Consider the following 12351-nt stretch of genomic DNA (forward strand, 5'->3'; position numbering starts at 1 on the left):
TGGATATGGTGTCTTACCATTTACAAAGAACATTGATAACAAAAGTTCTATGTGGACCCAAAGGCACTGGGCAATCCCAGTTACAGTTCTACTGCTACTCATCTCATGAGATAGTCTTACACGGGTCTTTGCACTTGTAGGACTTTGTAGGACTTTGCACTTAGTAGGACTAAGGCAAGTGTTTGGGAGCCTAGTGGTTAACACTGGGGCACCATGTAGAAGAATCAGCTTTGAAGTATAGAAGAGAACTTTACTAACGATACTACTTACTGAATTTAATGTGAAATTTGGTAGATTCATTTTAATCTTGACTAAACCAAAAACCCAATACTGCCGTCGAGTTGATTCCGACTCATAGCGACCCTATAGGACAGAGAAGAACTGACCCATAGAGTTTCCAAGGAGCGCCTAGCGGATATGAACTGCCAACCTCTTGGTTAGCAGCTGTAGCAATCTTCAGTAGGCCTTAGAAAACCTGGAGTAGAATTTCAAGTTTGCTTTATGATAATATTTTAATTTCCTATTTTCAAAAATTAACAAAACCTAGATACAGTAAATTTCTAGCAATTCAATAACTTTGCTCTCCATCTAAAGTTAGAAGTATTTAAGAGTAAATTAAAAACTTGTAAATATTTTCTGAGTAAATTTAAATTTAATACACAAAATGTGATTTTGTTAGCAAAATACAAATAAATTTCAGACTATAACACTTTAAAAAATGATGTTATAATTATAAAGCATACTTTCAAAAGGAACCTATTTCACCACAGTAAGTGCACTGAAATCAGTCTGTTTTCTTGTTCCTACCAAAGACATCTCACTTTCTATTTCAATTGCCGTTTCTAAGTAACTCTGTAGGTTCTGTCATCCCAAACTGTCTCAACAATATCACTACAATGTCACTACAATGGTGGTAGTAACTAATGCTGCCATGGATCTCTTACTAAGAAGACCAGTATTTCTTTTCTATATGTTGACCTGGGCCTAGACTTCCAGGCTTCCAAGAATAATAAAGGCTTTTCAGTTTGTTTATTATTGAAGCAAGGCACATAAAGGATTACGGTCCAGGAAAAACAGTAAAAATAAGTGTAATTGAATAAGGGCTTCTGAAAGATTAAAACTAAACCGTACCTTTCTCTTAACATACTTTTCCTTTCATTCTGCATTTCATTAATTGGAGTTCAATTTCATCTGCCCTTGTTACACTAAGCTTAATTTACTTAGATTTCAAAATTAATACAAATAGATGTGTATTCCATTATCTCTTAACTGAATTCAGTTATAATCATTTGCAGATAAAATGAATGAGAAAAAGGAATTTGCATTAAATATAAACTTTACCTGTTATTATTAGTTGCTGTCAATCAATTCCAATTCATGGCAACCCCATGTGTGCAGAACTGCTCCATAGGGTTTTCAAGGCCGTGACCCTTTTGGAAGTAGATCACCAAGCATCTCTCCCCAGGCACCTCTGGGTGGGTTCAAACCACCAATGCTTTGGCCAATAGTTGAGCACTTAATTGTTTGTAACACCCAGGGACTCCTCTATCTAGCTCCTACCACACGTCCTACATGGTTGCTCTGAGTTGGAATGACTCAAAGACAATTGGTTTTTTTTTTGCAGGGGGGGGTATCTTACCTCCACCAGACCTTATTCTTCACCTGCTCAATTTTTGTAATAACATTTATAGCCCGTAAAAACTGTGTAAATTTTATTCTTTAGGGATCGTTATTCAAGAAGGCCGCTGTACAGAGCATAAACAAATAAAATGCCAACCTAAACAGTTTAAATCTCCCAATTTTGGTTTTCAGTGATCAAGAGAAAGTAATTAACTTTCAGTAATTCTCACTGGTGTCAGCCTAGAGATACTGGTCTGATGCTCTGCAGCTGAGTCTCAAACCTAGTGCGTACTCACAAGGAGACATTTTCAGTAATTGATAAATATTAGTTAAATGAATGGATGAAAATATATAAATATTTCTTAATAAAAAAAAGTTAAAAGAATCAAAGAATGAGAAAGCAAAAGTGTTGGTCGAAATCAAGATAAACTGAAACAGCTTCATAACACTGATAATGCTTTCAACCAGCAGCTCTTATCTTGAGGTCCAAGCGCTGAGGAAGCCTGTGAATCACCTAAGACATACAGTTCCGTGTCTATATAAATGCACACATGACTTTTTCGAGGAAAAGCTCTATACTATTCTTCTGAATCAGTCTTTTATTGGGATTTGTGATCTAAGAGATTAAGAATCACTATCTTTATTCAAAACATGAAAACTAAGTAGTGATGACCTAAGAAACCCACGATTATTCTTTTTCATAGTTTAGACAACTGTTGATTCCTAGCATAAATTTTATCTTTATACATGGGGGCACCATGAGTCAGAATCAACTTGACAGTAACTGGTAAATTTCACCTAACTTTGAAAAGATAACTTTTTTCTTTCTAATATTTTTACTTTTAAACAGATCCTCTTTGAATGTTCACAGTTTGTTACTTGGGTGAGTTTTTTAGATAACTACTATATATATATGTATATATATATATATACAAAATTCAAGAACCAAAAGATACAGGTCTGTTGCATTTTATTATTCAACAAAATATATGTCAATAACAGTAAGTGGTTTTAATAATTTTGCATGATCTATAACTTAAATCTATAATGCGGGCAAGGTGTTACCTTTCTGCATCATCCTTGAGATATCCTAAGTGACAAAATGAAAGTACCTGATTCAAAAGAAGAATCAATCACTTAAGATATTTTTATAGGGAAAAAAAAAAAAACTTTAAAAAGAAATGCATATTTTAGATGAAAAAGGAAAATTGAGAAGAACAAAAAACAGAAATAAATTATACTCATAGTTTGCAAGGGAGATTAAAAGTGTCCCAAAACCAAACGCTTCACCATCGAGTCAATTCTGACTCATAGCGACCTTATAGGACAGAGCAGAACTGCCCATAAGGTTCCCAAGGATCAGCTGGTAGGTTCAAACTGCTGAGCTTTTGGTTAGCAGCCAAGCTCTTAACTGCTGCACCACCACGGCTCCATAAAAATCACCAATCTCCCACCCCCCCAAAAAAACAATTTTAAGGTAATAATGGAATTGTACTTCAAAATCTGTTTTGTAAGAAATACTATTATCACAAAGCATTAAACAATATAAAACATTTATAAACCTAGGTGTTACAAACAGAGGGACAGCTTTGCTGGGTTTGGATAATCCTTTCATAATCAACAGACACAAAGAGCAGCCTCAGTTAAGAACGGTAAACTAATAAAATAACCTTTGGGAAATAATTATTGACAAAGATAAAGTCATTTGTGGTGAAATTATGACTTCATGGCAAATATATTGTCACTTTTTAAATTAAAAAAGTTGTCGTGTCAGATTAGTTTCCACTAAAATAACATAAAAATTCTTAACACAAAGAAAATAAAACCATAAGCAAGGAACAGCTTGACTTGCCAGAAAAAAAAAAAAAAACACTAAAATATTATTGTTTAGAGTTATAAAAATTAACTCATGAAAGCAATACAAGTGAAATACAGAGAGCTAGACATTTTTAATTTCAAAGATAAAAAATGTTTAAAAACTTTTATTTGGAAAATGAGATCAACTAGTTTTGAATAAAAACACTGTCACATAGTTGGAAATTAAATAATACAAAGAAATAAAGATGGGGAATCATTTTCTTGGTCAATGCTCAGAGGTTGGATTTTCATATACCACCTTAAAGTCTAGTAAGTGTATATTAATCTCTCAGACCACATTAATGGGAAGAAAGTAGAACAAAATTCTGCTTAGAAATTGATTGTTCTTTCATCTTTTAATTCTGTCCTGTACTACAATTATTGAGGACTATCTCTTTTCTCCCCAGTTGGAATATAAGTTCTTTGAAGGCAGAGACAAAACCTAGCCCACACAGTATTCACCCACAACACTTAAGACACTTTCATACTGAGAAAACGCTAAGTAATTTTTGCAAAAATAAATAAGGATATAAAAATAATCAGGCACACAGAGATCATAAGGCTTAGATACTAGTGACCTATCCTTAACTCTTGTCACTGCCCACAGTGAAGTTTTTCAGAATACTGATCTTGCAGAAGTCACAGAAGAGATTCTCAAGGACTGACCATCCTTTCCTCTCAAACATCCCATAAAAACCGAACCAAACCAGTTGCTGTAGAGTCGATTCTGACTCATGGCGACCCTACAGGACAGAGTTAGAACTGCTCCATGGGGTTTCCAAGGGGGGGCTGGTGGATTCGAACTGCCAACCTTTTGGTTAGCAGCCGAGTTCTTAACGACTGAGCCACCAGGGCTCCACTCTCAAACATCATCAGGGTCAAATTCATTTTAATCACTTCTGGTCCTCATTATCTTAGCTTGTAGCCCGGTGATAATTTACTGTATTCAAATAAAACATCTTAACTAATTCTAAAAACTTAAGGTGGTAGATGAATGGTTGAAGGATACAGGATGTGGCCCCCAAACATCTCAGGTGATCTCAAACAGTATGTCTAAAACCAGATCAATTATTTCCCCAAAAATGGCTCCCTCTGCTGACAAACACAAGGAAAGTATTAATATTTAGCCATTCTCATACTCCCTTTCTTTGAAGAAATTTTTAAAATTGAGAACTGACATAAAATTATTTCAGCCATCTTCATAATCAAAGTTAATTTCTGGGGTCAGACCATATAGGAAATTCAATCATTTATTAACTTGGGTAGCCCAGTAATGACTGGTCATAGGCTCTGCCATCTCAAGGTCCAGGCTGAAGCAGCCCTCAACTGGAACTAATAAAGTCTGGAAATAAAAACTTTAAATCATTACATTTTCATAGAATTTGAGAACTGGAAACAATTCTACATATATTTTAGCCAAGTGATCCAAAACTACTTTTGATTCTCAGTCCCACTTGAGAATGTTAAGTACTGAAAAAAGTGCTACATTTTCAGGAAGGGAAAGACTAGTTTCTGATTGGGTTTTTTTCTACGTTCAATAGCCTATTAGTTGGATTAAATCACTTAGAAACAATGATCATAAACATAACAAACAGAGATCACACTAGAAATAACAGCTGTCTAGTTCAGTACCATAACTTGAAAGAAGTCCCTTGAATAACACGTTTATAAAACATTCTTTATAGAAAATATTCTTTAAAAAACTGAGTCCGCCTGCCAGGAGCCAGCACCAACTAGCCACCTGTGTGAGTGAAACACCCTGCATGTGAATCTTCTAGCCTCAATTAACCCTTCAGTTGCTTGCAGCCCCAAATAACACCTTCAGTGTGACCCCAGAAGACCCCCAGCCAGGTCCACCCAGTTAAACTGAGCCACTACTCCTTAACCACTGAAACCGTGAGGTATCAGTTCGTTGCAGATCTACTATAATAAACTGTTGTTACCACTATATATCAATGCTATTATGTGTCGATCAGTGAGCACTTTTTAACCTAACGAAAGCATAAAATAGGTGCCATAATTAAAGATTCATTAATACTGAGTATCCTTTAATTTTTGGACTATATTTTCTTTTAAGTCTTTGAACATATTTATAATAGCTGCTTAAACCAACATCAGGGCCCACTTGGAATCAGTTTACTAAGTCACTCTTTCCTGTTTCTTTTGCACAACTAGTAATTTCTTGTTGGAAAGTAGAATTGTGGATAGTATGTTGTAAGAAATTCATTTTGTTTTTCTAAGGATTGTTTTGTTGTTGTTGTTCTAGTAAAAAGTTGGCCTGCCTGGATTCAAAGTGTGAAATCCATCTTCCAATTACTGTGCAGCAGCTGATGTCTCTGCTTAGTTGCTGCCTTATTAGCCTGCTCTCTGAGGGCATCCCTGCACCTACGTGGTTTAGCAGTTGGACAAAGATATAGGTAGATTTTATAGTCAGATTTTCAGGCTCCCCCTCTCCCTGGTTCCCTTGTTTAAGGATCTCCACACTAAAATTACAGGTGCCTTGCCACCCCTGAGTTCTGTCCTTTGATACATCAATTCAATAAAGCTTCTGCTTAAACCAAACAAAACCAAACCCAGTACCGTTGAGTAGATTCTGACTCATAGCAACCCTATAGGAGAGAGTAGAACTGCCCCATAGAGTTTCCAAGGAGCGCCTGGCAGGTTCGAACTGCCGACCCTCTGGTTAGCAGCGGTAGCATTTAACGACTACGCCACCAGGGTAAGCTTCTGCTTATTGCTGCCCAAACTGCATGCACTTTGGGTAACACACTCTGTCAAAGGTGGAGCAAACTTGCAAATCTCACCAGGTGGTGTGCTGCCTTTCAAGGGCTTATTCCCCACCCCTGAAGTTTCTGCTAGGATTTCTGCTGGGCTCTCTGGAGTCTCTTATGCATGTATAGTTGATTCTCTAGGTTGTCCAGGGATTCAGGCAGAGTTTTTGCTTGGAAAAATGCCTGGCACATAGCAAACACTCAGAAAATGTTTGCTGATTGAATGAATAAATTAAATTCCCCAAGGTCACAGAGCTGGTAAGTAGTAGAATTGGAATTTGAACTCTGTATACTCCAAAGCCTACCGATTTAATTGCTAAGTTATACTGCACATAATAGCTAACAGTTTTTAATACAATAAAAATCTGATCAAAAGATTCCAATGCTTTTCTCTGGAAATGTAGTGATGATGAAAAATGCCATCTGTCTTTACATAAACAAAAATTAAGATTCCTTATAAGCAAAGATTACAAAAAAACTATTCTTTCAGTACTAAAGGGAGCAGACCATTTGTATAATTGAGTATTTTATAGAAAAACACACAAAGTTTGCAGGCCAGAGGCATTTCAAAGGTGAACATCTAGTCTAGATCTCATTGCCCTTCAAAAAAAAACCAAATCAAACCAAACCCAGTGCCTTCTAGTCAATTCTGACTCACAGCGACACTATGGGACAGAGTAGAATTGCCCCACAGAGTTTCCAAGGAGTGCCTAGTGGGTTCAAACTGCTGACCCTTTGGTTAGCAGCCATAGCACATAACCACTATGTCACCAGGGTTTCCTCATTGCCCTTAGACAGATACAAATTTAGTTATTGGGTTTTCCCAAAAGATGTTAACATTTTATTCCTGACCTAAGAGAACAAATAAGTGGTGTCATTCATTCATTCATATACTTATTCAACAATATTTATTAACCACATACTCTGACCATGAAAGCTGGACAATGAATAAGGAAGACCAAAGAAGAATTGATGCCTTTGAATTGTCATGGTGGCGAAGAATACTGAATATGCCATGGACTGCCAGAAGAACGAATAAATCTGTCTTGGAAGAAGTACAACCAGAATGCTCCTTAGAAGCAAGGATGGCAAGGCTGCGTCTTACATATTTCGGACACGTTATCAAGAGGGATCAGTCTCTGGAGAAGGACATCATGCTTGGCAAAGTACAGGGTCAGCAGAAAAGAGGAAAATCCTTAACGAGGTGGATTGACACAGTGGCTGCAACAACGGGCTCAAGCATAACAACGATTGTAAGGATTGCGCAGGACCCAGCAGTGTTTCGTTCTGTTGTGCATAGGGTCGCTATGAGTCGGAACCGACTCGAAGGCACCTAACAACAACAACAACGCTGACCAGGCATTCTTTTAGGCATTAGAGATACAGCAGACAACAATTCTTACATTCTCAAAGGGGTGAAATAGTCAATAACAAAATAAACAAAGAATATATTATTGTCATAAAAAAAATAATGATTTTGGCAATATATGGTCTTGGTAACATATTCCTAAATCATTTAGAGTAGACTTTTATCATGGCGGTGAAGAGATCAGACTATAGAGTCTTCACTTTGGCTCTTCCATTACAAGCTGTGCTCCTGGCAAATTAATCCTCAAGTCCTAATTTAAAAAATTTTGGATAACAGAACTTATCTGTGGTGAAATGAGTTCCTTTATGTGGCCTTTTGCCTTGGTTCTTTGGAAAAATAGCTTAAGAGTTCCCCCCGCCCCAAACCCTGAGGAGTTACCTTTGCCATAATTTTATACCCTAGAGTGTTTGATACTTTTGTTCAGGTTGATTGACATTTTCTGGGCAACCTGTAAGCACTGATGATCTGACACTTTTTGCCTGGCCCTGGGCTGCAGCCTGCCTTGTGATAGCACCTTGCAGGGATTGGTCAATATACTATGCAAATGAAGTGACTGTGGACTATGCAAATAAAGTAACTATAAACAATGTAAACAAAGTGACTGTGGTCCACCAAGAGGGATTGGTCAGTTTGTGGCCCTGCTGGGACAGCCATGCCATGAAACGGACAAGGAGTTTGTGTATGTAAGCAGCCATGCCACAGGGGCTTCAGAAAGGAGAAAACGTGAGAGACATGAGAACACTGAAGCAACACAGAGAGAGGAAGCGAGGAGTCTCCTAAAAAAGCTGTAACACAGATCAAGGGCTGTAACAGTGAAGGCAGCAAGAGACACAGCGAAGGGGCCCTTAGGCAGAATCGGTGATGTTAGAAACTTGCTGCTAGGAATGCAGCTAAGAGAGCAGAGCAAGATGCTACAGTGGCTACGAGCTGGGTCAGTTAGCAGTGGAGAGGACGATGGCGGGAACGTCAAAGGCAGAGAGGCCTGCACGGCTCAGAGGGGGCATGCACAGCCAAGAGGAGTTCTGTCCTGAGGAGACCAAAAGGAGGCCTGTCCTGACTGCACTGAGAGGCCTGCATGACCAAGTGGGGGAATGCATGGCAGAGAGAACAGCCTGCTTGTTTGCATGGCCAAAGGGAGCCAAGAGAGTTGTCCTGCAATGAAGAAGGAAGGGATGTGCTCTCTACTTTGGGAAAGCCTTCCAGACTTTGCCTACATGCTCCCTGATCCTGATTCTGAATTGTATCTGTTAATTCCCTAATAAACCATTTAACTGTAAGAATGGTCTGTGAGTTCCATGTGGTCACTGCAACAAATTATTGAACCCAGAAGAGAAGTAGAGAGGCCTGGGGTTGGGGATGGTGGTGGCTGGTGTCAGAAATGGTAAAGAAGTTGGAAAGTGGAAGCAGTCTAACCTACGCCTCATAGCAATCAGCTTTGGGCTGATCCTAGTTCTTATCCCTAAGGAATCTAAACAAGTTCAGACACTACTACTAGTATGTTATACCATTTTGCAAGGCTGATATAAAGATTACAAGAGAAAATACGTATAAAAATCCTTGGTACAATACCTGGTACATACTAAATATCAACTAATGCTATTATAAAATTATATACAGCAATCTAATTCCCCATTTTATGAAGACCAAGTTAAATCCAAACGGAAGTCTTGGGCTTCATACTTTATAGTTTGTTTGGTAAGCTACTGAGTCATTAATTCATTAAACAAATAACCGTTAGCACTTCATGCATGCCACGGATTTTACTAGGTTCTGGGAATACAGGGAGTCTTCAACTTATGACAGAGTTCCGTTCCAATGATTACTTTGTAAGTCAGTTCTGATGTAAGTTAAATACCTCATTTTTTTACTTTTCATTATTATTGCCTCTTATTATCAGTATCTCTTATAAATCCAATCCTGGTCTTTGGAGATTGGAAACATTACATCAGCAAATCATGTGCTGCAACATGGTACATATATTACTAATCATCCAAACCCACTGCCATCGAGTCGATTCTGACTCATAGAGACCCTATAGGACAGAGTAGAACTGCCCCATAGAGTTTCCAAGGAGCACCTGGCGGATTTGAACTGCCAACCTCTTGGTTAGCAGCCGTAGCACTTAACCACTACACCACCAGGGTTTCCATTATTAAGATGTACAAAAAAAAAAAAAAAAAAAAAAGATGGTCGTTAAGTGCATAACTCAGACACATCATAAGTCAGGGACTACCTGTACACTGACACCAACTTCACCGTACAACAGGCCATAGCCTGCTATATGGTAGTGTTTTGAACGATAAATCACAAAATTGAACATCTGTGAGTGAACATCTGAGAACGATAACATCAGCAAATTATGCACTGTACTATGTATTACTAACGATAAGATGAACAACAACAACAACAAAAAGGGACGGTCGTAAGTGCAGCTTGTCGAAACTCAAATATGTTTTAAGTAGGGGGGTACCTGTACATCCGTTGACCCTGCTCTTTTGGAGTTTAAGTTGCTATGCAGTGCTTTCAATCGGTTCTTCCTGGTTCAGTTATGGCCAAGGAAGCAAAACTGAACAGGCCTGAATTTTTAAAATTACAGTGAACTGGAATGATAACCAGAATGGGAAAAATTACAGATCAAAGCCCTGCTAGAAACCTAATCGCCCTGTTAGAAAACAAGGGCGGCGTACACACTGCAGAGCAACCAAATCTCTTGCCTGCTAGGTTTTGAGTAGTCAGAAACAGCAGTGCCCTGATCGAAGATGGAGCTGACTGCTCGACTTTGAATGCATGTCCCTGTCCACAGTCCTGCCAATAAGCCAGTCTCACTCATCAGGCTCCTGAAAGGGCTCACTATACCTCTTCCGAGTCTCTCATTCCAGGGCTTTAACTCATAGTTTTTCCCATTCCGGTCATCGTTCCAGATGACCAAAACTTAAAAATTTGGGTCTGTTCTGGTTTCACTTCGTTGGCTGTGACTGAACTGGTTCGAAGCTCTGTTGCCATGTTATCCTAAGTACTGGATTTATGAGAGCAAGTTCAAGAGGTATATAGCTTTTCAACAATAAACAATGACTTCACATCAACCAATATTTACTAGGTGCTATTATTCACAGCCCTTCTGGTAGAGAAGCATCACACTCAGGCAATAATCAATGAATAAAGTTCACTGACAACTGCAAGGCTAGAAAGGCCTGGAAGCAAAGGAGGAGAAATTCCAGGGGCCTGCTGGTGTCCTCTCATAAGCGTGCTTCCAAGATATGTTCCCCTATAGAATCTAAATTTCTCAAGGGCAGGAAAGGCCAGAGCCATTTGTGGCACGTTAAAAAACCCAAACCCGCTGCTGTCAAGGCGATCCCAACTTATAGTGATCCTACAGAAAAGAGCAGAAATGCTCCACACGGTTTCCAAGGCTTTAATCTCTCATGGAAGCAAACTGCCAAACTCACAAGTAGTAGCTGGTAAGTTCGAACCATCCACCTTTCTGGTTAGCAGCTTAGTGCGTAAGCACTGCACCACCAGGGCTCCTTTCATGGCACATAGTAGATACTTTATAAGTAGTTGTTAAATGAATTAGTAAATATTTCAAATCTTCATTCCTACCATCCTACTCCAAGACAAAAATCATGTCTTTCCTGCGCTACTAGTTTCCTAACTGGCCTCCCAGTTTATGCTTTTGCCCCATTAATCTATTCAAATAACTAACAGTTATCTTTTAAAAGGGCAAATTAGATTAGGTTACTCTGTTGCCTAAATGGCTCCAACTGTTTTCCATCACACGTAAAATCCAAACTCCTTCCAAGGCTCGCGTGTTCTGCAGGATTCAGCCAGCGCCTGCCTTCATAACCACTCCTCTTTCTTCCTGAACTGCAAGCAGCCCTGTTCCTTTGTACCTGAGAACCTCAGCTGTCCCCTCGGCTTGAAATCCTTCCCTGTGGCTCATTGCAGGCTGGAGTTTAAGCAGCCCACGTTAAAGCCGCCTCCTCACACACTATCACATTATACTGTTTTACTTTCCTCTTGGCCGTTAAATCACTATCTGAAATTATCTTTTTCATTTCGTTAACTGTTGATTTATCTTCTAACGTGTTTCCACCTAGAATCTCTAAACTCTCTGAAAGAACTGTTTTCCCTGTTGCTCTCCAGTCAAAACACTGTTGAATTACTAAAGGAACCTCCCTGCCCTGTCTTTTTCTTTTTAAATTCTGGAAATACAAAATCACCCCCAGAAAAATCCCGGAAAAGCGCTCCTGTAGCAAGAGAACCGAGGGACTTCAGACCCCGCTCCTCCGCTAACGCGATTCCTCTCAGCTTCCACTAGGGGACGCGCCTCGCAGGGCGGGATCCTCTCCGCCTCCATGCCTGCTCTCTCACAACGCTGCTCACCTGATTCCCCCTCCGTTTCCCCCAGGGGGCGCGCCTCAGGGGGCCAGGCCTCCGCCGCCGACCTCCTCAGCACAGCCAACACTGTTTCCGGGGGCAAGTCGACCAGCTGCTCCCACAGAGACTCCGCGTAGAAGTCTACTGTATGCGCATTGGAAATGGGCAGGGCATCCTTCAAGAACCGCAACAGCCCCTGCAACTTGGCACGCAGCGTGGACAGATCCGGGGTCGCCGGGAGCGGGCAAGAAGCCGCCATGACGCTCACCCTGCGGGGCTGTAGGTGGCGCAAACCTGGCTGTGAGGCGATGGCTCGGCACCATGTGGCACAGGCCGTATAAGTTGAACTCCGAGAGG

At 39.7% G+C, this 12351-nt stretch overlaps 1 protein-coding gene across 24 annotated transcripts in view; it reads right to left on the reverse strand.

Annotated features, from left to right (window-relative positions):
• METTL25 (methyltransferase like 25) overlaps window positions 1–12253 on the reverse strand; it is a 147496-nt gene extending 135243 nt beyond the window's left edge. For all 24 annotated transcript variants that reach the window (XR_010321792.1, XR_010321790.1, XR_002787969.2 and 21 more), the window contains exon 1: window positions 12001–12253. Coding sequence is in view for 13 of the 24 variants with exons in the window: in XM_003405236.4 (XP_003405284.2) it covers window positions 12001–12253 (253 nt within the window). In the remaining 11 variants the exon portion in view is untranslated. The remainder of the gene's footprint in view (window positions 1–12000) is intronic.
• Between the last annotated feature and the right edge of the window lie 98 nt (window positions 12254–12351).

This window comes from Loxodonta africana, chromosome 4 (assembly GCF_030014295.1).
Source record: "Loxodonta africana isolate mLoxAfr1 chromosome 4, mLoxAfr1.hap2, whole genome shotgun sequence".
NCBI classification, from domain to species: domain Eukaryota; kingdom Metazoa; phylum Chordata; class Mammalia; order Proboscidea; family Elephantidae; genus Loxodonta; species Loxodonta africana.